The sequence below is a fragment of the Lonchura striata genome, chromosome 13, assembly GCF_050655825.1.
Source record: "Lonchura striata isolate lonStrDom1 chromosome 13, ASM5065582v1, whole genome shotgun sequence".
Classification (NCBI taxonomy): Eukaryota; Metazoa; Chordata; class Aves; order Passeriformes; family Estrildidae; genus Lonchura; species Lonchura striata.
Window position 1 is genome coordinate 1,366,501 of NC_140715.1, and position 24,968 is coordinate 1,391,468.

The 24,968-nt window shown below is 46.0% G+C and overlaps 1 protein-coding gene and 1 long non-coding RNA gene across 2 annotated transcripts; both read left to right on the forward strand.

The window, feature by feature from the left end:
• On the forward strand, nucleotides 1-24,749 carry LOC144247141 (uncharacterized). The gene is made up of 2 exons (XM_085591059.1): nucleotides 1-91; nucleotides 22,073-24,749. The coding sequence occupies exon 2, from the start codon at nucleotides 22,100-22,102 to the stop codon at nucleotides 23,105-23,107; it is 1,008 nt and encodes a 335-aa protein (XP_085447185.1). The 5' UTR covers nucleotides 1-91; nucleotides 22,073-22,099; the 3' UTR covers nucleotides 23,108-24,749.
• LOC146766103 (uncharacterized) lies at nucleotides 271-5,282 on the forward strand. The gene is made up of 2 exons (XR_014958240.1): nucleotides 271-4,134; nucleotides 5,154-5,282. It is a non-coding gene; the product is annotated as an uncharacterized LOC146766103 (long non-coding RNA).
• Nucleotides 24,750-24,968: the final 219 nt, after the last annotated feature.

Sequence of the window (24,968 nt, forward strand, 5' to 3'; positions counted from 1 at the left end):
GGCCGAGCGGCTGTGCGGGCCCGGCAGCGGCGGCAGCGGCCGGAGCGCGGTGAGGCGGCGGCGGCGGAGCTCGGAGGCGGCCCCGGCGCAGGTGGGAGCCGCGCTGGGCTCTGCGGGGGCTCGGGGCCGGCTGCGGGCGGAGGGGGCGGCAGGGGGCTCCGGCGGCTCGCCGGTGCCGTGTCCGGCCCGTGCCGGCCCCGGGCTGAGGGCGCTGCGGGAGCGGCTGCCCGCGGTCTCCTTCCCGCCGGGGCCGGGCAGGAGCCGCTGCCGGAGCAGCGCTGGCTCGGCCCGGCTGCTGTGGGTAGGACAGAGGGGCTGCCCCGCGGCCGGGAGCGGGCGGGGAAATTCCCGTCGCCGGAGGTTCGTGTGCCCGGGGGAGAGCGAGGAGTCCTGTCAAAGTGACTTTATTGCCGAGCAGGGGCAGAGGCCGTGGGGCATTTGCCGTGCGCTCTCTGCCGTGGCTGTAGTCCGCAGCCTCCTTTTTATCCTCATTTTCCCGGCCGCATCTCCCTCTGCCTTTGCCCACTGGCTGAGTTCCTTGGAAGGTTCCGACTTCCCGATGCGCCTGGAGCCTGTCCTCGTTAATGTGCACCCTCCATTTGTAGAACAGCCGATATTCATGGCTCTGTTAAGTCTTTGTTCTTCTCGGCGAATTTCGGGAATGTAGCGGGACTTTGAGCAGCTGTCTGGGTCAATTTGTACCATTTATTGGAACTGATGGTTTCTCCCGTTACTTCCTTCTCTACAACTCCCTGGCTCTATCTCCAGGGAGATTCACTCCTTGACTCTGTTTTGTCCTTCCCGGGTCCTCTTTGGTTTTGGGATTATTCTCGGTGCCCTCATTCCCTGTCCTTTTGTAGCCGTTTGTGGGTCAGGAGGCCTGGCTGCCACCTGCATGCCCTGGCTCAGCTGCTGGATGAGCTGCACTGCCAAGGTGTGGAGCATGGTAAAAAGATGAGAGTTGCTGCAGCACAGAAGAGGAGAAGCAGCATTCGTTTAACCCCTGGTGTGCTGGGGAGCCAGGAAACCGTGTCCCATTCCCATCCTTTCTGTGTTTGACCAATACATAAACTGCTCTCCTATTTCATTTGTTATCCTTTTCACCACTTTTCCCTTGTCATCTCTTTACCAGCAGCAGTTTGAGTCATTTAGTTTTCCACAAACTCCTGCTTTTTCTGCTAACAGATAATCTGATCCCATCCCCTGGTGAAATGTTGTGTTCCTCATTTCAGTGGCTTGGTCGGCAGGAAGGTCAGGAGCTGGAGCTGTCTGGTTGGTTCTTATTCTGAGGACAGCTTGTAATCTAATGATGCCATTGAAATGATAAATGGTTCTCTGTCTCCTGATATGAATTTGTGAGAAATGCCAATCACTTGGTTTTTAAATGTTAGAAGTTTAATAATAGTGAAATGGTTCAAAAAGTAGGAATACAATTAGACTAATTAAAATTTAGAGTTAGGATGATTACAAGACAATAAAAACAAAGACTTACAGATGTCAGGATGCTCTCTTGGGCACTTAAGCCACAACAAGCATACCTTGTGAATAAAGGAATCACCCCTAAAAAAATACACTGTTGCATATTCATATATCCTTCATGGTTATGCATACATTTTATTTAAAACAAGAAACTCTGTCTGTTGTTGTATGTCAGCTGTTTTTTTAATCCCCACGGCGTGCTTCAGTCTGAGCAAGGCCTGAAGAAATTAGCTTCTTCTAGTAAGAAAACAATAAATTGCTCTTGTCTGGAGAATTTAGGTGTTCCTTGAGTGAATTTAGGTGTTCTCATTCCTTAACCCCCCCCCCCCCCCCCGCAATGCATATTTTCTCTTTTAACTACTAAAGCTTCATTTTATCTTCAAAGATACATTTACCATACTATTAAAATGTTAATACAGCACAACTTATCAATGTAATATAATACATATAGTAACTATCTGCGTGGAGCCAGATAACATGCATTTTTCACAAAATTTTTTTGGTTCCCAGGGGCTGGTCCATGGTGTTGTAGGATTTGTTCTGTTGGCCCTTTATCTTTTTCCCCATTTTTGAGTGCTCCCTGCAGCTGAAGTTGCATCAATTTACCATTTTTTTCTTAATCCTTCATCATATACTTGAATTCCAACTGATTTCCCTGAACTTGTTCTAGCAAAACCCCCAGTGCTCTGATACACCCTGTACAGCACAGACAGTGACAGCAGATGTTGGAGTGGGCAGAGGGATGATCCCCCCCTTATTTTAGTGAAGTTTTCACAACATTCTCCATTTGCTGTTTCCCTTTGCAGCTTCAGCCATTTCTGTTGCAGAGTCAGAGATCCTCAGCATGGGCTCTGCCTTCAGCTGTGCAGATTCCATCTGTGCAAGCAGGCAGAGCTTGGGGTGAGGGGCAGAGGGAATCAGCCAATTCCTGCCCCAGGCAAGAAGAGCCAGGTACATTGTCCCCAGTTTGCCCCAGCAGTGTTAAATTTGCATTTCTGAAGCTCCTCCTGGGTGCCTGGAATGCAGCTTCTCTTCCACAGCAGCCTTCAGCAGCCTCAGTTGTGCCCCCCCCCACAATCTGATGCTTTTTTTTTTCCTTCAAATCATCTATTTATTGTTCATGAGTTAAAGGGTCACCTTTAAATCTCATCTAGTTTTGAAAATTTTGAAAAACTCTAATCACTTGGTTTTTAAAATTTTAAAAGTTTAATAATAATAAAATGGTTATAAAAATAATAATACAATTAGAATTAGGACAATTACAAGACAAAAAGAGCAAAGAATTATGGATGTCCAGATGCTCTCGGACCCTAAGTCAAGAGAAGCTTGACTTGTGAACAAAGGAATCACCCTTAAACCAAGACACTTGTTGCATATTCATACATCCTTCATCGTTATGCATACATTCTGTTCTAAACAAGAAACTCTGTTGTATGTCAACTGTTCCCTTTAATCCCCTGGCGTCTTCAAGTCTGAGCAAGGCCTGAAGAAATTAGCTTCTCCTGATAAGAAGCCATAAATTCCTCTCCTTTGGAAGGTTTAGGTGTTCTTCGAAGGGAGCATCTCATTCCTAAAAAGAAAACTCCCCCCACATACATAATCTCTATTTTAACATAATGTTGTAACCTAAAACTACACTTAACACAATATGCAAGGGAATTAATACAGCATAACTTTCTAACATTACACATATAATATTCATTGTAACATTTGCAAAAAGCCAATCATAAATATGCATTTTTCACAATCCCACCTCTTACTGCTCAAGCCAAATGATTTATAAAGAATATTTCCTGTCCTCTTGCATTCTTTGGACTCTGTTGGTAATCAAATAAAACATGGGATTAAACAAAGAAGAAATGTCAAAACACTTGTAACACATAAAAGGAAGAATCCTAATTTCTTCCACCATCCCATTCTCAATACATTACCCCACCTGCTAGTTTTTAACGTTATTTTCCCATTTTTGGACTGATACCTGGGTCATAATTTTTTTCTGATATCCTTTGTTTTTTCCAGGATGACATCCTCATTGCCATCTATTTTCAACAATCTGTACACCCCATTCTTTAGCCAATAAATAGTGTAAAGCCAACCTATTTTAATGCACTGCAGGTGATGTTTGGCTTTGCAGACTCCATATTAATTCCAATGCCTGAGCAGCTTTGTTTATTATCTTCTCTATAACTGCTTGGAGTAATTTAATATGACTCAGGATATAATTTGGGGTTAACACAGAGCTAGACTGCTGTGCTTGTTTTACCTTTTTTTTTTACTAACTGTCTCTTTACCGAATCTTGGACTATATTTCTAAGATCAAATGTAAAACAAATCCATCTCTCTCCTTTTGGACATTCCATGCCCCAAGTATTACTACTTTTTCCTAAGTTCTTTGTAATGTGATAATTTTCCCCCTTTTTCCTGCAGGTACTTAATTTGGATGGGTTATAACAGTGGCTGTTGACATGGGTGTGTGTACCAAAAAGGAACTTTGGTTTCTTTCCATGTGATACTTTCTGTAGCATTTGTGACACGATCTTGCTGCTATCTCAGAAGGGAAAAGACAACAAATGAGGGACAGAAACAGGAATGACAGAGGTCTGGCTTGGCTTATACCCCCACCTCCCCTGCCTGGTGGGCTGCTGCCCACAGCAGGTACGTGTGATCTTCTCGCTGGTGAGTACAGTGCTCAATCCAGGCTTGCCCTCTGTTTCCCTTGTCACTCCTTTTTTACTCATTTCCAGGCAAATTGTTTTTGACACCTTTTAACTGTGGTTTTCCACCATTCCTCAGGTATCTCTCAGTCCACAGGCATTGATAATCCCCATCTACAAAAGCAATTTATTACTTCAGTTTTTGAGGTCTTTCTGTATAGGGGATTGATTCAGTACTCAATACTTCTTGCCACGAGAACATAGATTTTGTGAGCTACAATGCCAATTATTCTCATAATTTAAACATTCACTTATAACCCAGCTGCCATGTCCAATATGGGGATGAATCAAATAAAGTATACAGCATAGTATTAATGGCAATTTCCCTTCTTGCCTGTACAAGCCACAGGCTAAGGCCAGACTATCAGAACTCTTTGACTCAAACACTCCTGATCCTCCTGTTTGAAGTGGCAGTGTTCCTCTGCCAAGGAGGTGTCAGAGACATCTCAGGGCTTATTCAGGCAGGGCTTAGAACCAGTGATGCAAGCTTTGCCTTATTTCTCAGTTAGGTGTTATTCTTTGTACCTGCCTTGGATCATTTGGCTCTCCCCAAACCATTACCACCCAGTCCTGGTTGAAAGTCAATTTGGTATCACCCAGTTTAGATGTGATAGTCCATTCCTCACGTTTCTTCACAAATTCTTCTATTTTGCTGGCATGAATTCACCCTCTTTTCCATGGTTGGGATTGCTGCTTTAGTAGTACCTGGAAAGGACTTCTTAATAACACAGTGTTAAAAGAAAAACAATACTGCATTAACTTTCACCATTAGTTTTCTTCAAAACTTTCTGGGTTTAACTAAAAACTTTTTCTGTAGCTGCTTCTTCTTCTTGTATCCAGCTGTGCTAATTGCTGCAGAGGCCAATTCTTCTTCTTGTGAGCTATAATTAGTTAAATAAAAAAAGACTAGCCCAAATTTAACACAAGATGTATCACATCTCTTGGTTTTTTGCTTTTTAGGCAACATCCAACTGTTTTAGTCTTACAGACCCATTCTTCAGAACAAAAGCCTCCTTTCCTTAACAACAAAAATCAGAAGGAAAAAAAAGAAGTCTTGTTTAAAAAAATAAAGCACATTGTGAGAGTCAACTATCTCTGCTTTGATCTTATCTCTATTGGTGGTCCAGCTCTCCCTCTTTTTCACAGCTTTGCCTTTGACTGTACTTCCTCACTCCTCTCCCCTTGTTGTCACTCTGTCTAGCAGGAATGGGGGAGAACTTACAAATAGCGACGGTATGGGGACTTTGGGGTGTATTTCACTCTTTCTCTTTCTTTCTCTTTCCCTTTCTCTCTCTTTCTCTTTTTCTCTCTTCTTCTCTCTTCTCCCTTTCTCTCTCTTTTGCCCTCTTTTTCTCTCTTCACATTTCAACATCCACATTCCAATATCAGTCCACTTTCTAACATTAGTCCTACATCCTGGAGAGGTGAGTCTGCCAATCACCTCTCCCTCCTTTTTCAACTTCCTTACAAATTTAATTACTTTTGTTATGTGTGTTCTGCAGGCCTTTAATTCACGGCACCCTCCACCAAGGGCTACCAGCTACCCACAGCTGACAGTGCTAAAACTAAAGACTTATTTTGCTGTCACAATTTTCCATTCACAAGCTTGAAAGGGTTGTAGGAACAAGGTAAACAAAAACTTACTTCTGAAGTGATCTTGCCTGCAATAAAAAATTTAAGGCAATGCTTGTTAGTGCAATATAATTTGCAAAGAAGCCAAGGTTTGATTTGGGAAGGGCATCTGAGGACACAGAGCATGAGTTTTACAAATCTATAATTTGAAGAGGGAATAGACAAAATGTGGATACAGTGGGGGAGACAGCAAGTAAGGAATTTATCTCTGCAATACTCTCTTTTTGACTGCCAGGAGACACTCTCTGAAGAGGTTCTTACAGTACAAACAATAACTGGATGGGAAGAGGCACTCTTGAATTTAAGCTTTGGTGTCAAAGTAGGAAACTGCCCCTGAGCACTGCAGTGCTGGAGCACCCTGCCTGCAAACTCACCAGAGGCAAGCCACTGCTGCCACGCTGCAGGGCTGCCTGCAGCACAGAGGGAACCATGGCCAAGCCCTCCCCGCAGGCCTGGGTAATCCATACAAGGAATCACAATTGCTTCATAGCTCTCTAACTCATTCAAGAAATAGGAAACTGTAGTAAACAGAGATCTCCCTCACCATCTTTTTCATATGTGTGTGTCACACACCCACTGTGATGCTGGAAGTAACAAATTGTTTACATTAAAAGATACTCAAACTTTTTCTTCATTTAGCTTTGTAGTTTCCCTTTTCTATATGTAGCCACCTCCCATTGTGGGAAAAAATGAGCCCTATGTTTTTGACAAGTGTTTTGTATGCACAATTTTATTTGCTGTTCTAGATACACTGCAAGTAGTTAGCACTTCCAGAAAAACTAGCAAACAAACAAAACAAAAAAACTAAGAAAGCAAAACACATTTGGGTACATGAAAAAGGACTGGTTGGAAGGAAAATTGTTTGCTTGACCTACCAAGCAGCTGGTGTTACCTTTAGTTTAACTTTACACACTGAGAACACTTGATTGAACAGCCTGCATTGACTCAAATTAATAGCAGGTTTTGCTATGTCACAGCTGTAAACTAGTTTTTCAATCCTAGAGTACAGTAAGTTATGTCTTTCAAGATAAAAATCACAATGCAAATTGGAAGAAATTTAGTACTGCATGAGGTGTGCACACAATTAATTTACCTCTAGAAGTCAGTTTATGACTTTCCTCTACTAGGATTGCAGTAGCTGCTACAGCTTGAATACACACTGGCCAGCCTTGATTTACTGGATCCCACATCTTTGATAAATAAGCCACGGGTCTCTTTACTCCTCCCCACTCTTGAAACAAAACCCTATGAGCTACCCCTTTTTTTTCATTTACATATAAATGAAAGGGTTTTGCTAGTGAAGGTGAGCTTAAAGTTGATATGGGGGTTAGTTTTAACTTATTTTTTCTTAATTTTTCATTATCCTTTTTGATCCGTTTTATATCATCTCCCTCTGACAATTTTTTTTATTCAAAAATTTTACTGCCTGTGTATATCCTTCAATCCACAATCTATAATATCCCAATAATCTGAGTATCTTTCTGATTTCCCCCTTTGAAGAGGGAGGGGGAAGGGATAGAATCCCTGTGTTTCAGTCTGGGTTGAGCTTCCAACTACCCTTTCTAAGCAAGTGTCTGTTAGAGGGAATGCCGCGGGAGACAAGACTCATGATATCATGATCATCAAGTCTCAGTTTATTGTGACAGATTACACAGTTTATATATGTTCGTTAATTAGCTCATACATATTGCAAAAGCCAAGCTCATGATTGGTTGCTATGTGACTTGTACTATTATCTTAAAAGTATCTTTATGATCGATACATGCCTGTCCAGCTGGCCTTGCAGTTAGAACAGCTTAGTACTCCTTTGTTCTTCTCTATCTACTTCTACATACCAAGCAGTTTCAATATCCTGCTTTCTGCACACCATCTACTCTTCAGGGCCATGCGAACTTTGCAGCAGTCACGTAGCCCTCCCTATTTGGATTAATTTTACAGTATCATGTCCCTTGTCGTTCAACCATTCCTCTGTCAGGCTCTCTTCATCTCCCCCGTTTTCCTTTTGTACAAGAAGGTGTGCATTCAGCATTTTCTGCAAAAGCTGCTGCATCAAGCCTTGCAAGCAAGTAAACACACAGGGCAAAACAAACAAAAGTATCACAATTATGCTTAGAACTATTATGCCGTATTTGATAATGTCTCTTAACTATGGTCCGATCCCCAATCGTTTTAGCTATCTTTTTAAACCTAATCTATCCTCTACCTTTAACTGTTGAGTTAGCTCGGTCAATTTTCGTATTTGCTTATGGATAGATGTAGCGTGATCAGATAAGTTCATACAGCACATTCCTTCAAATTCTTCACAACTATGACCTTGGGCTAGAAGAAGTAAATTAGTGGCAGCTGCTCTGTTTTGCAGAACTGCATGACAGATACTACCTATATTTGTGGCAAGCTCACTTAACATTTTAGATGAAATATTAATTTATTTTTCTGTCCAGTAGGCTAGGATTTTTAATTGTGTGAGAGCTTGCACTGAAGCAACTCGTGGGGTGAAAAATGAGGTTAGTATTACAGAAGTGCACCCCACTTCATATTTCTCATGGTTTTGATTGTTCTGTTTAACATGAAAGGAACAAACTTAATTCTAAATACAAACTATATTTATGATAAACTTAATGTTATGCTTTTGATTATCTAATTGATTGTCCCTCTTTTTCTTTTGCCATTGAAAAGCAATGGTAAAATGAACAGAAAAATCACAGGCATTACTAAAACTCATTAAAACTTAGTAAAAAAAGTCTATAACATAATTAAAAACACACCTATGAAAAAACCCAAAGTCTACAATCTTCTGTGGGTGAAACACAAATCTTTGCACAATCCACTTTTGCTGTGCATCCTCTGATTTACTTGTGGAGAGATTAGTGTTCTCTTGAAATTGATAAGTTTAACATTCTTCAATGAAATCTATCCAGATTCTGCACCTGCTAAAACACAAACAAACTCAACACTCCCCACAGGGACTGGAGGGTCCTCTCTCAATTCTGTTTCCTAAAATTTGCATGAAGAAATGGAAATATCAACATCTTTATAATAAACATGAAAAAACATCAAGAACAAAACAATGCATATAGTAAAGAAACTAACAACAAATAAAAATCAATCAGATAATACACAATTAATATTACATATAAAATCACAGTTACCAAGTGCTACACTATCAAATTGTCATCCCAGAGTCTGCAGCAGCTGATAAACCTTAAAACAACAGAGATTTGGATAAAACATGTCCGGATCATGTCTCTCCAAAACTCCCTTTGAGGCTCAGCTGCCCTACATGGTCAAATTGTCAAGCCAAAAGGACTTGAATACTTTTTGATGCAGAAAACACCTGGGTCAATCACACCATCCACGTAGAGCCAGAGCTTGGCCAGAGCTCAAACTCTAATTGGAGGATATGTTTTAACACATTATAAAACAAAAGTCCTAGAAATAACAGTTATAAGTAAAAAACCTTATTATTAAAACTTTATCAAACTATCAAATAATTGAACCTGTCTAAAATCTCTTTCAAGACAAAAATTCTCTAAATACAACAAACCCTTTCTTCAGAAATCTGAAAATTTGAAGTCTGAAATCTTGAACTAAAATTTGGACAATGAATTTTTAAAGGAAGATGAATTGCAGCTGCATAAAAGATTGGATAAAGAAAACACATGAGTAGTTAAAAAATCAAAAACACAGGATCCTGAAAAAATATCTTGTAATCAATCACCTAAAGAGACAATAAAACATATGAAAACTGACTGTAAATACTATAACAACACCTTAATACCTTAATACCTTAATAATAATTCTTATCACAAAAATCAGACAACTCGCATTTTATGATCAACCTATTAACAAGAAATGTTTAAAATAGTTTAAGACAATCCTTTTAAAGCACTCATATAACATTAGTAACAATCACTACTTATCATTACTTACAAAAACTTAACAATCACTATTGATCGTATTATCTATAAAACTTAAAAATCACTATTACTTAGATTATTATCTATAAAAACCCAAAGACGGAGATTACAAACTCAATACTAAAATTCCATCAGATGACATTTTCTCAACTCTTTGTTTTCAGAGACATTTTTGGTAATTAAATCATTACTAAAATTTCTATCTTTATACAGTGATTTTTATCTATATCATATTTGAAATAACATTGATTCACATAATGTTCATCCTTCTTGGTATCTTGGAAAACACTCGGTCCTGCTGTACTTTTTCATTACGTCTTCTGACTCTTGTAAGAAATTGGGAAGATGCTGTTGAAATTTTTGCTGTAGTGTTGCGATCCCGCCATCGGCGGCGCTGCTGCTCTCGGCGTTGTCGCTGCCATGGCAACCAGGACTGTGCCGCCATCTCCGCCGCCATTGCTGGGCGCTGCGGGGCGATGAGGGGCGGCGCCGCCTCGCTCCCGTCCTTGTTGTGTCACCTTGTGGATGGGAGAAGAGACACCCCCGCCACGGCCGCGCCCCGCCTGCTCCGGCTCCAGCGTGGCTGAGCCCCAGGAACGCCCCTCTCCCCCCTTGCGCTGCTGCTCGGCAGCAAGGAGCCTTCCGTCTCTCGGCTGATGTCCGCTCCGCCCTGGGCTTGCCTCCGGCTCGGTGCTGGCCGGCCCCACTCTGTCTGGCCCCGCGCCTGCTCCGTTCTACCTGATTCCCGTTCACACAAAGTGAATTTGGGATCCCAGTCCCGTTGCATAAAGCAATTTGGATCTCAATTTCCAGCACCTCAATGCTACTAGTGTCTATGGGAGGTACAGGCATTTCAGAAGCAGAGATGGGAATGGGAAAATTTGTGAGAACCGGAGGGTTTGGTTCACTGGAGAGAAGCGAGGATTTCCATTCCTTATTTTTCTCCAGAGCTGTCCGTATCACTTCCACCGCCCTCTTTTCTGCCTGACACATTAACAATTCGTTATCAACCACTCTCCAAAGTTTACTCATTTTCTTGCCCGGTTTATCCTCATCTAACACTAATTCCCACAACTTATCCCTATATCTTCTCCATTCTGAAAGTTTATGAACACTATGGGGGTTAATGAAAAAGCCGTAAGACTCAGCATGATGCAATAGCGAAGGGAGATCCTTATCTAAGTCAATCCCCCTAATCTGCCTTTTTCTAAGAGAAGCACTAAATAAATCATATGCTGCTTGCCTTTCCATGATTACGTCGGTACCGTTGCTGGCTCCTTCAGGCTTCGGCAGCACGTATCGGCTGAGCCCGCTTCTACGGTCACTCAGGGCGCGGAGCAGAGCGTTTCGCCTCTTCTCTTTATTTTCGCCGTCCTTCCAGCCGCAGGACCCGAACCCCAACGCAGCACCTCTCTCGCCTTAGGCTCGGATCAGGTCCCTGCTTTCGGGAGCCAGTTGTTGGAGGGATGCCGCGGGAGACAAGACTCATGATATCATGATCATCAAGTCTCAGTTTATTGTGACAGATTACACAGTTTATATATGTTCGTTAATTAGCTCATACATATTGCAAAAGCCAAGCTCATGATTGGTTGCTATGTGACTTGTACTATTATCTTAAAAGTATCTTTATGATCGATACATGCCTGTCCAGCTGGCCTTGCAGTTAGAACAGCTTAGTACTCCTTTGTTCTTCTCTATCTACTTCTACATACCAAGCAGTTTCAATATCCTGCTTTCTGCACACCATCTACTCTTCAGAGCCATGCGAACTTTGCAGCAGTCACATAGCCCTCCCTATTTGGATTAATTTTACAGTACCATGTCCCTTGTCGTTCAACCATTCCTCTGTCAGGCTCTCTTCAAGTGTCCAAGATATTTTACCTCTGATTCTATAAATTGCAGCTTCCCTTTTGATACCCTTAATCCTTTTTCCCCAAGAAAATTCAAAAGCTTTATAGTAGCCTCTCTAACTTCAGCTTCAGCTTCCCCAGAAAGTAAAAGATTATCCACATATTAGATAATTTGTATTCCAGGGGGAGTGGGGAAAGTTTGTAGTATTGTTTCTAAAGCTTGTCCAAATAAGTTTGGGGATTCTGTAAGCCCCTGTGGTAGTTTTGTCCATCTTAATTTCTGTTTTCTCCCAGTTAGTGAGTCCTTCCATTCAAAAGCAAAGATAACTTGCTCTCCTGGGCTAATGGGCAAGCCCAAAAGGCATCTTTAAGGTCTACTACACTAAACCACTGATGCTGGGGAGGAACTTTACTGAAAAGAGTATAAGGATTTGGTACCACTGGATAGTGGGTCTGAGTTCCTTTGTTAACCTCCCTTAAGTCTTGTACCAGTCTATAGCTCCCATCAGGCTTCTTTACTGGGAGTATTGGGGTATTATGGGGAGACATACAAGGTTCTAATGTCCCATCCTTTATTAGTCCTTCTATTACTGGCTTTAAACATTCCCGTCCTTCTAAAGATATAGGATACTGCCGTACACATATGGGACAATTTTTTTTCCTCAGTTGTAATCTTTATTGGGTCAATATTTAATCTTCCCCTATTTCCCTCCCCAGCCCAAACTTCCTTGTTAATTCTTCTTCCATCCTCCTGGCCTAGTTTTAAAAGTCTAGCTGTCATCTTCCATTCTTTTGGAACAACCCCTATTCCTAATTTCACTTGTAAATCTCGTCCCAATAAATTGCTACCTGCCCCTGGGACCAAGAAAACATCCCTCATCCAAAATCTAGTTTCTCCCTCTATTACCACATTTTTAATAACGGGTACTGTGGGACTCTCTCCTTTTGCTCCTGTTACTTTTACAGTATCTATGTTTACACTATAATCTTATGGAATATTTAACAGAAAAGTTATTTCTGCCCTTGTGTCTACCACAAACTCCAATTTTTCTTCTTGGGGAACGACTTTTAAAGCTATCATAGGCTTTACATGGTATCTGTTCCCTGAAAAAATAGAGGCTCTGACATCCTTATTCTTCTTCGGTGCCCATCTCTTTACAAATTCTCAGATCTGTTACCCTCTTAGGACAATCTCTCTTATAATGACCTTTGCCCTTACAGTAAAAGTAGACATTCTTACAATATTTCTGAAACTTTGCATTGGGATTTTATTCTTTCCTGTTCCCCTGTCTCTACCACTATCATATCTAGGAATAGGGCCTGTGGGTTTTTTATTGCTTTCTTGCAATTGTTTCCTCGCATGGTGACTGCCATAATCTTTGCTTTTAGTTTGGCTTTGGCCACAGACTTTCTGAGCCTCCTTTAATGAATCATCTAATAATCTGTCCTGCCAATCTTCAATTTTTTCCATTATCTGGCCAAGCACAAAGTTAATCCTTAACAAAGCTTTTTTCACATCAGTCTCAGGATCCACTCTGGAACACTGCCTCCTATTTCTCCCCAGTCTGTCCAACCACTCAGCTGGAGCCTCCCCCCTTCCCTGCTGTGCCCCAAAAGTCCCCTCAGCACTTTGCCCTCGAGATGCTGCCCCCCTATTCTGCCGACAATCAAATGTGATACTCATTCATATGTTTTCTCCCCTCCTCATAATTTTGACCCCACTCAGGAGGTGTGGTTGGCATTTGCCCTCCTCGGGGGGCCCTGTGGATTTTCTTTAGTCCAGACTTTTATGCCTGCAATTCTGATCATTTGCCTTTCTTCTTAAGAAAATAGTATCTTTATTATCGACCACATTTCTTCCCAAATATAAATGTTTGAACCTAAAAATTGGTCTAATTGTTCAGCAGTGCTTATGAGATCCTCCAAAATCCCTTTGATTTCCTTTTTAAAATTCCTGACCCCAGAAGAAGTCAAAGGAGCATTCACAAAGCCGGCTCCACGCCCTCCCATCGGGACCTCTCTTAGTGGAAATAGATCCATGCCTTTATCCCAGTCTCTTTCTATAGCCTTTCTCCCGTGCTGTGAGGAAGAGTCCGGAGAATGTTGCCTCCTAACTGAACTCCCTGTGTTCCTGTAAGGGGCGTCCTCCAGACAGAAAGAGTTTCTCGGAGCTGGGGCTGCGGTTCCTGGGGAGCGGAGCTCCGGGCAGGAAGGGGCTGAGGGCAGGGCCCAGCGCCCAGCCCTGGTCCTCCGAAGGCGGAGCCCGGACAGGGTGTGCTGCCGGAGCCGCCGCAGGAGGGGCAGTGCCGGGGGTACCAGCCGGGAGCGAGATCGGCCCGCCCGCGGTTAGGGGCGGCTGGGCCGGTGCTCCCGGCAGAGGCAAAGCAGCAGCGGCGGTGCCCAGCGCAGCCGGGACGGGCAGAGTCGCCGGGGCTGGGGCAGAGAAATCAGCCGCGGGAGGAGCCCCGGGATGGGCCGGGCGGGAGCGCCGGGAGCCCGGCGGGCGGAGCAGCCGGGCGGGCCGGGGCCGGGGCCGGCCGGGCAGCCGCGAGCAGCGGGACGGGGCCGGGCACAGCGGCTGCGGGCGGCGGGGCGGGACCGGGAGCGCTGCGGCGGGGCGGGACCGGCAGAGCGGCCGCTGTGGGCGGTGGGCTCACAGCCGGGACGGGAACCGGGGCAGGAGCAGCCGCTGAGAGCAGCGAACCCGCGCCTGGGACGGGAGCGGGGCAGGAGCGGGCGGCGAGCCGGGAGCCGGGACAGGCGCCGGCACCGGGGCAGGCGGGGCCGAAGCGGGCGTGAACAGGGGCGGAGGGGGCAAAACCTGTGAAGGATCCCACTCCTTTTCCTCTTTTCCCCTCTTGTTCCCCTCCCTTTTCTTTCCCTTTGTCTTCTTTTTTACACGTTTTTAGTCCCATTTTCCAAAATCTTACCTAGTCATTCCATGCCTTTGTTTCCCACTTTCTCTAACAACCTGAATTACCACCCTCATTCAACTACACAAAAAGTCCTTTTTCTCACAATATCATTTAACACAATCTCATTCAAAATCATCCACCTTCCTTCAAGGAAATAAAGTAGAGATGAAAATAAGCAATCTACATTACATATACTTCCATTCATCTACATTTACTCACCTTTATCTCTCACTCTCACACACATTGACACCCTCAAGCCTGTTCATTCATACTTCTTGACTTCACAATTGTGTTATATGTACTTTTCATTTGCTCACGCTCACTCTTATTTTTCACTCACTCTCACGTTCAACAACAAGGTACCTTTTACTTTCAAACAATTTATATTGCATATCTACATATCTACATTTATTCTGAGTGCTCTTGGACTGTAACCCTTATCCATCAACCCAGCAGGTTTCATCCTGGATGTCTATTAATCCTAGATGTCCGGTGATTCTGCAGAATTTTAACACACCTATTACACTTTTAGGTGTTACTGGCCAGTTTCCGGTGTTCTTGGATATCCCTCAATCCAGCCACAACCCCAGATTCTCTTGGATATCCTTCGATCCGGCAACCCTGAGTGCTCTCAGGATATTAATCCCTAAACTGAGCAAATTAATGACCCTCCAAGGAAGACCCTCTCTTTTTTACCCTTTTATTTTTTTTAAATTTTCTATCCCCCCCACCAAGGTGTCCCACTTCTTCCCGGAGACCCAGTCCCAGTTTCCCCAGGGGGGTTTCTCTCACTCTTGTTTTCACATGCCTCGTCTCTTTACTGGCCGCTTTTCTCACAAAAATGACGGAAAGGCAGCATGGGAGACTCCACTCTCATTTGGCAAGTCTGGGATAACCAGCTCACCTCTCATTCACACGCATTCATTCCCCCCTTATCCACCCCATCCCAACAAATACTCACCTATCTTCTTTCCTTAGGTCTTTGTTCTTCATGTACACATTAATCTTAGGGACTAATTACCGTGGTTTTAGGGAATCCTTTCCCTTTTCTTTGTTTTATTGTCTCCTTTTGTCCCTGGATCAAAACCTGTGTCTGTCTGTCAGTCACACAGCAGGGGAACAGAGCGAAGCTGCCCAACCAGGGCAGGATGCGTCTCTTCACTGAGTCTCCTAAGGCACCGGCAGAGAGGTGTTAGCAACAATCCTCTGCTACCAAAATTGTGAAAAACGCCAATCACTTGGTTATTAAAATTTTAAAAGTTTAATAGTAATAAAATGGTTATAAAAATAATAATACAATTAGAGTAATAAAGTTTAGATTTAGGACAATTACAAGACAATAAAAAGCAAAGAATTATGGACATCCGGATGCTCTCAGACACTAAGTCAAGAAAAGCTTGACTTGTGAACAAAGGAATCACCCTTAAACCAAGACACTTGTTGCATAATCATACATCCTTCATCGTTATGCATACATTCTGTTCTAAACAAGAAACTCTGTTGTATGTCAACTGTTCCCTTTAATCCCCTGGCGTCTTCAAGTCTGAGCAAGGCCTGAAGAAATTAGCTTCTCCTGATAAGAAGCCATAAATTCCTCTCCTTTGGAAGATTTAGGTGTTCTTCGAAGGGAGCATCTCATTCCTAAAAAGAAAACTCCCCCCACATACATAATCTCTATTTTAACATAATGTTGTAACCTAAAACTACACTTAACACAATACGTAAGGGAATTAATACAGCATAACTTTCTAACATTACACATATAATATTCATTGTAACATTTGCAAAAAGCCAATCATAAATACGCATTTTTCACAAAAATGCAGCCTAAAGGTGAGTATTAAAAAGCCAGGACCAAAATTTTGGTATCTCTAAGAGCTATGCACAAGCATACACAAACAAATTCCAAGGCAATTCAGTTGTTTCTACTTCTCTTCAAAGTAAAAACTCATTCTCACATCCCTGACCCAAACCTAACTGGCAACATAGAAATAGGAGTAATACAAAAAATACTCTAATTCTCTAAACTTTGCACTGAAACTGCAGGAAAAAGAAAAACTCCACCAATATGTTTAGTGTTAGAGTCAAGGCATTCCTTGATTCTGGCCAGGATGTGCAACAAAAATCATTCCATCCCCACATAGCCCAGGTGTGCAGAGAAAATCGTTGCATGACACATGGGTTTTAGTTGATTTTTCCCAAACTTGATACAGTCTGAACGACTCTAAATCGATTGGTTTAATGTTCTGTAGTTTCAAGTTGTGCAGTTTTTAGTATTTGGTTTCCTATTGGGCCTGGATTTCTTTGCTTGTGCTGTTAATGAGGTGGGAAGTGCTGGATTTCCTTCTCAGCCTTTTGCAGACCAGGTGTCTGCAGCCCTGCCCGGGGCAGTGTCTGGGGTAGGTGCTGGTTGCTGTTTGCTGCTGGGGTTGATGTTTTGCTGCTGGTCGTTGTCTTTGTGGGTCTCTTTTGGGGCATTCCCAGTGTGTTGAGATGTTAAACTCATCTCCACTGAGTGGTGTAACATCCCTTAACAAAACCTTTAACATTTGTTTCCCCAAGGCCAAGGCAAAGCAAGCCTGAGTAGAGAAATCAAAGGTTAACAATGTTCAAGTCTATGAGCTGGTCTATTTTCCATGGATGCACTGGCAGGCAGGGCAGTGTGTGAGTGTGAGTGAGAGCCAGAGTGGAATTGTCCCGGTGTCTCCCCAGCAGCTGTGGCAGTGCAGGCCCAGCGAGCACTGAAGCTGCAGCAGTGGCAGCAAGGGCTGGCCCCGGTGGCTGGAGCTGCCCAAGGAGGGTGGCCAGGCCGAGGATTTCAGCAGAGGATGTGTGGGGCAGGCCCAGGGCCTTGCCCCGCTGTGGAGCCCTGGCTGCTGCTGCGCTGCCTTCAGTGCAGGCTCAGGGGGGCCTCCCATCCTCCTGCTGCAGGCGGGAAGTGCAAATCTCCGGGGCTGCAGAGACCTGGAGCCCAGGCTGAGGGGTCCCCCCGTGTTCAGCTGTGCTGGCGGCTGTTTCTGGCCTCGGGGCCCCTTGGCATGGGCCACGCCACTTGGCCACCAGTGGTGCTGCTTTGCACTCCTTAGGCAGAGCCCATGTCCTGCTTGGATGTTGGCAGCAGCAAAGTGCCAAGGCAGGCTCTGTGCCAGCCCAGCTTCCTGGGGGAGAGATTGCACCAGAGACAGGATTCTGGCCACAGACTGCTTTAAATGTGCATCCCTTATCTCCACCCTGCACTAGGTGGAGAATTCCTAGGTAAGGATTCCTGAGATCAATTGCAAGGGGAAATAATTGAATATCTGCCCTAGGTCTGGCTCTTCTTCTTACCCAAGCCAATGGCAAAAGCCGTACCCATGGCATCTTGGTTTCTATCCCCAGCTTCCAGAGGTGTTTCTTTCTTTCCCTATTCATTCTTTGTACCCAGCCTGAGCTCTGGGGGTGCCAGGGATTATGGAGGTCCCATTGTATTCCTAAAGCTGCCATAACCCCCTGGAGGATCTTTCCTGTGAAATGAGTTCTGCTCTCTGAGTCTGTTTCTTCCACAATGCCTTTTATTGGAATTATTTCTTTTGGAAATACCTTAATAAGTGATCCAGTGGTTGCTGAGCAGTCAGAATTGCTTTTGCCCCCCTGTTAGGTGAGATGGTGTCACCAGAAGATATTGAAGCCTTCCTGCTCAGGGCATTTCAGTGCCAGGCTCTTACAAGCACACACAGCTGTGCTGGTTGAGCTGACCATGGGGGGTAACCTGCGCTTTGTCTGATTCCCTTTCCTCAATAACAGCGTGTCTTGGAACTCTTTTCCATTCTGCTGCCCTTGAAGAGCCATCCACAAAGACATTTTCTGCCTCAGGCCAGGCAATGTCTCCTGAATCTCCCCCAGGCTGGGTCTGGAGCTGTGTCACTTGAATGCAGTGCTGGGTTTCTTCCCAGCCCCTCTGTGGGCTGTTCAAACAGGAGGCTGGGTTAAACCCTTCCCCTGTCCTCAGTTCTGAATCCTCCTGTGCCACTGAACAAGTTTCACACTGTAGTAACCAAGCACTGCTCATCCATTGCGAGGCTCTTTTGGTGATCAAAGCTTGAACTTGATGGCAGACTGGAACAGTCGGAGATCCTGTTGTCATCAGTTTTTGGGCCTCGGTTCCCGTGGAAGCTGTGGCTGCACAATTCTGCAGCCAATGAGGCCACTGTGGCCACTGGGTGAAACATTTTGGCCCAAGAATTCCTTTGGCATGGCCCTGTTTAACATTCACCTACAATTCCAATTTCTTTTCTGTAGGGAGTGCTGTGCTCCAGGACGGTTTAGGTGAATAGAGACGAGAGATCTCTGAAGGCTGCTCTTAGGATATGAGGTTTAGTAGGGATGGAGAAAGGTCTTGCTTGGGGCTGCCAGATGCAGCACCTGGCAAGCTTGAGGGGATGGGGGAGGGGAGAGAGAAGAGGATGCTCTAGGACAGGGTGGAGGTCCTGAGAGGGGGAAGATCCAAGAGAGCGTCTGGCCCCTCAGAGACCCCTTATCAGGGGCTTCAAGGTGGGCTGGAACAAGACTTGGGCCAATGGGGTTACAGGCACTTGATGTTTTAGGGGATGAACCATACATTTTGGGGGGTAAGATGGAACAGTCTATTTGACTTTTGGACTTATCTGTAGGTAACGGTATTGTCCAGCCAGTAGGGAGGATTGTTTTCAGCTTGGCTGTATTATGAATAATTATATTTCTCCATCCTTCCCAACACTTTTCTGAGTCTGGAAGAGCCACAGCTGAGGCATCAATATTTTTGGTTGTTCATTTTCTCAAGTTTTGCTCTCTTTCTCCTGTCCATACCACAATATGGAGGCTGTCTGGGGTTAAAAAGTCCTACAGTGTTCTGGCTGGAACAGAGACTCCTCAGTCCAGGTTATGTAATTCTCTTCTATTCCTCAGCATTGTCACAGCTCCTTTTTGTTCGTGGGTAGTGTTACTTCTGAGATTGCCCACACCCACTCTGGGTCATTCAACCACGAACCTTCAGTCAAAATCTATCCCAAATTTTTAACCTTTTTCTCCACCATTTGCCTTTTTATTTTACCAAGTACTCTGCATTTCCCAGCTGTTCCTTTGTGTTCCCCGTTGTGCTCAGGGTCCCTGCCCAGCCCGTGTGGCAGAGCCGGTGCCTGTCCTGCCGCAGTGTCCAAAGGCGGCCCCCCCGGCGGGCAGGGCCGGCAGCTCCCCGGGGCCGGGCAGCGGCCGGGGCGTCCCGCAGCCTCCTGGGGGCCGGGGGCCACTGCCGGCCCTGCCCGGGGCTGGTGGGGTCAGGCAGCGCCCGGCGCTGAGCCCCGGCTGCCCCACAGCCCCGGCCCGGCCCCGCAGCTCCCCACAGGCCCCAGCCCGTGCTCCCGGTGCCGCACCTCTGCGCCCGGTGCTGCCGCTGCCACCGCAGAGAAACCCCTGGCATCCTGACCTCCTGCTTTTCCTCTCCTGGAAACCGGGGATGGAAAGCATCTGGATCAGCTGGCAAATGTGAGGATAAGACCCTGCTGGAAAACATCCCAATCCTGAGTATTTTTCTGTTCCTCCTCTTTGCCATCATCCTTTTTCTTACCACACAGATTCCTCCTGCTGCTTCTTGCCTGAGCCATATTGCTGCACACTCCCCTTCACCTGATTCCTTCCCAGCATACCAACACCATCCATGCCCTGTTGTCCAAATCCCTTCTCCCCTTCCCTCATTGCCCCACTGGGTGTCCATGTCCTTAATTACCTCTGGGGGAATGTGCAAACTACCTCAACATTCTCCCAGGGGACCCTTCAGAGACAATTTGGGATCATCATCCCTTTGGCCAGGACCCCTCCCTGGATTATCCTTTTCTCCCCTCCATGGGTGCTCTGCCATGTTCACTTCCCAAAGATCCCAGGGCACTCACTGATGAGATTTTCAGTGCTCTCTCTCTGATGACTCTTCACAGACCCCCCTGATGTGTCACTGGTCTGTCTCCTGGTCACTCCCGGGTCCCCAATCAATCTCCGGTGCCTCTGCCAGCCAAGGGAGCCGATCACCCAAAGTGGGTGAGGCACCTTCAGCTGCACTCCCTGCCCGCCGCCCCGGATGGTGGAAGGAATTCGGGATGAACCCCTGGGTTTGCAGGAAAATTGACATCAGCAGAGGATTCTGTCCACAAAGAATACAGAGGAGTACTGTAAAAGTAATTTCATCCCTAAAAATGGGAGAGGCCAAGGGATATTCCCCATGTGATCTCTCCAATTGTTGGAGGACACAGCCTCCTTTTCATCCTAATTCTCCTGGCCTCATCTCCCTCTGCTTTCCCCATTGGCTGAAGTACTTGAGAGCTAGACTTCCCGATCCACCTACTACATACCCACCTTTATATGCTCCCTGCTTTTGTATAGCAGATGATATTCATGGCTCTGTTAAGTCTTTGTTCCTCTGGAAGTTCATGAATAGAGCAGGACCTTGGCTGAGCAGCAGCTTGTGTCATCAATTAATAACATTTTCTGAAACTGATGGCTTCTCCTGTCACTTCCTTATGTACAGGTCCCTGGCCCTATCTCCGAGCAGATTCAGAGCATCTGTTAGTAAAGACACTTTCCTGTGGTTCCTTCCATGGGGTCCCCCGTTTGTGGGACATCCCCCCTGGAGCAGGGTGTCCCCTCTGTGCTGCAGCCCCAGGGCTCGGGCAGAGCTCAGCCAATCAGAGCCCGCGGCGCTGATGACTCACCAGTTGCCAGGCAGACTCGCAGCTCCCCGCGTTCCCCACCTGGACCCACCTGCGCCCCCCCTCGGCCCCATGGCCCCGCGAGGGGAATTTGGGGAGGTGGGAGTGGGGCAGCACCAAGGCCGGGCCCCCCCGCGCTGTCCTGGCGGGAGCGGCTGCAGTGGGGACCGAGTGCGGGCGGGAGCGGCCGAGAGCCCAGCGCTGCCCCAGCCTGGCCTGCCCCAGCTCCATCCCTGCCCCTGCGCTGGGATGCTGTGGGTGTGGGGGGAAGAGGGAGCCGGCAGTGGGTGCTGGGCCTGGAGGCAGGAGGAGAAGGGAAGGAGAAGCAGGCTTGAGGAACAGAATGGTCAAAGGATGCAGGTGGCAGGAGAGGGTGGGATTGTGCAGGAGAAGGAGGAATAGCAGGAGGAAGAGGAGTGTGAGGAAGAATAGGGACACAGGAGGAGGAGGAGCAGAAACAAGGATCACCACAAGGTTCCATCCCTCCTTGTATCTATAGCCTCCCCTCAGCCCCAGGAGCATTGCCACCCCACATGCAGCAGGTGACTGTTGAGGGGTTCCACGATTTTCACAGGGGTGAATCATGGCATTCCTCAGCTTTATTGGGTTAAATGTTGGTAATTTTTTTTTTTTAGGGGCTGAATCTTTATGTTTTGGAGGAATTTTTTGCTGAATCTTGATGTTTGGGGAGGTTTTGATCTGTGTCTTAAAGTTTGGAGGATTTTTATGCTGAACCTTGGTGTTTTGGAGGTTCTTATAGACACACGATGCCCAATGACTTTGTGAGATGAATTGGGGACAGGAGGAACTCCCAGTCCAAGATGCTCTGTTCTTTTTTTTTTCCCCCAGACCAGGATTTTTCATTCCCGGGGAGGAATGAAAATGGAGGAAATGGAGGAGGAGGAAAAGCCCTGGAGATCCCGCACAAGGAGTGGCAGCAAACCCAGCCCAGGGAGCTGTGGGGAGGAAAGAGCCCCCCTGAGCCAGGAAGGCGGGCAGAGATCCAGCCAGAGCTCAGAGCTGGTGGAGAAGCCTCGTGGCAGGGAGAAGCCCCACAAGTGCTTGGAATGTGGGAAGGGTTTCAGGCGGAGCTTGGATCTGATCCAGCACCAGGTGATCCACACTGGGGAACGGCCCTACGAGTGTGAGGAATGTGGGAAGCGTTTCCGCTGGAGCTCCAACCTGAGACATCCCCAGAGGATCCACACCGGGGAGAGGCCCTTTGAGTGTGGGGAGTGTGGGAGGAGCTTCAACCGGAACTTCATTCTGATCCAACATCAGAGGATCCACACTGGGGAAAAGCCCTTTGAGTGTGGGGAATGTGGGAAGAGCTTCAGGCAGAGCTCTGACCTGAGGAAACATGAGAGGATCCACACTGGAGAAAAGCCCTACGAGTGTGGGGTGTGTGGGATGAGCTTCAGCCTCAACTCCCAGCTTACGGAACACAAAAAGATCCATACTGGGGAAAAGCCCTACAAGTGTGGGGAATGTGGGAAGAGTTTCAGAGAAAGCTCAGCCCTGATTCGGCACCAGGTGATCCACACTGGGGAACGGCCCTACACCTGCTTGGAATGTGGGAAGAGCTATGGGTGGCGCTCAGACCTGAGAAAGCACCAGCGCATCCACAGCGGGGAGAAGCCCTACGAGTGTCCCCAGTGTGGGAAGAGGTTTTGGATCAGCTCCAGTCTCCTCCTACATGAGCGGATTCACACAGAGGAGAGGCCGTTCCGCTGCCCCGACTGCGAGAAGGGCTTCAAGCACAACTCCAATCTCACTGTGCACCGGCGCATCCACACCGGGGAGAGGCCCTACGAGTGTGGGAAGTGTGGGAAGAGCTTCTCACAGAGATCAGCCTTGATCAAACACCAAAGGAGGCGCCACTAAGGGGGGAAGCCCTGTGAGTTCCCCAAGGGTGGGAAGAGCTTCTTATGCTCCTCCCAGCTCCATTCCCTATGGGAGGATCCACGTTGGATGATCCTCAGTGACCTTCATTGGGTAGTCTTGGTGATCTATGGGCCTGGTCATCTGTGTTGGGAAGACACTTGGCTGGGAGGCTCCACATCTTCCTCATTCCCTGTGGGCACCTAGATAAACCCAGTGGCAGGAACATCCACTGGGGCACAGACCAACAATGGGAATTCCTTGGGGAGAGCAGATTTAATGACTTCCAACTCCATAAAATCTTTTGCACTCAATCCTATCTTCTGGTGGCATCAAGGAATACTGAATGGTCTTGGAGGTATGTCCTAGGTTGACTATATGATGCTTGTATCTCCAGTTGTTTGTTGTGTTTATGGTGAATTATAATTTTTGCACCTTTAAGACTTGTTCCGAGAGCAAAGGAGGGAGAGAAGGGCAGAGTTTATTTTCAGAAACTGCACTCACTCCTCCACATTCCTGCTCCTGGGCCAGGTTGTCTGCAGATGGACAGACAGAGGTACAGAGCTCTCCTTTGCTGTTAATTAGTTTTAGCTAGCTGTGGCAGAGAAGTTCCCTGGACTGTGGCTGTTTTTCCCTTTTCTTTGGACTTGTTTAAACCTGCTCTGGCCTGAACACCCAGAAGAGCACCGGCAGCTCACACCTGTGGCCCAGCGGGCCAGGCCTGGACTGTGGCATTTCCAGCACCGGAGGGACTGATAAGAGACTGAGTGAGCTGAGCTACAACCCACGGAGGGACTTCCTGAGTTTGTCTCTCTTTTAGAGCAGCAAGAGGTTTTATTGTTTAATATTGCTTAAGTTTTATTCTTTAAAAAATAGTTTTTTCCAGTGTTCTCCAAGGAGGTATTTTTCCCAAACTGGCTTGGGGAGGAGCCAATTGAATCTGCTTTCCAGAGGAATCCCTTTGGAGGTTCTCTCCCAAATTTGCTCTGAACCAGGACAAGGTCTTTTCCAACTTCAGGGATTCCACGATTTTGATTTCCTATTGCCCAAGGGTGTCTTCTGCAGCCAGATGGTGGAAAAACTGGGGAAAAGACCAAGATTTTGGAGACAATGGGGTAGAAACTCCACCAAAAAGGTTCTTCCCTCCACCCAAGCACGTGGATCCTCAGCTGGCATGGACATGGAAGTCTTTTTCTTTTGGCCTTGATTTTGTTTTCATTTCTCTTTATCCCTTTAAAATATCCAATATTGAAGTAAAAATAGACATTGAACTAAGTTAGTGGATGTGGTCATGGTAGGACACAGACATGGTGGGACACGTGTAAGAATGTGCCCTCTGTTGACAGAGTAGACAAGTTACCTTTTGTTCCCTTAAAAAGGACAAAAGGCCAGGTGTTTCTCTCCTCAATTTGGTTGAAAGACACCTCATAGGACCTCTGGGACTTCACCTCAAACTTAAGGGTAGCTAATTGGACAGGAGCCAAAAAGTCCCACCTAAGCAATTCCCTAGAAAAGAAGAGAACAAAAGAAGTTAATTGCTTTTGTGAAGTGTTTTAGCAAGAGCAAGAACCTCTTTCCCTGACTTGGCTTTTCTCTGTAAAAAGCTTTTTTATTTTTGCCTTTTATTAAAACTTTTTATTCCCAACACTGTCACATGAGCCATCCTGCTTGTTTTATGCCACCTGAGGTAGCTGAGCTATCAAGGGTATAATGCTTATCTCTGAGAGCTTATAAGACCAGGCTCAAAAAGAGAAAAAGCATTAGACATGGAGAGTGACATGGGCACGCATGGACATGGAGGGGGACAGGGCCATCCCTAGGAACATGGGGAGACACAGGCATGGATGGAGACATGGGGGACAGT

Coding starts and splice junctions, on each gene's coding strand:
- LOC144247141 (XM_085591059.1), top strand. CDS start 22,100: ATGAAAATGGAGGAAATGGAGGAGGAGGAAAAGCCCTGGAGATCCCGC.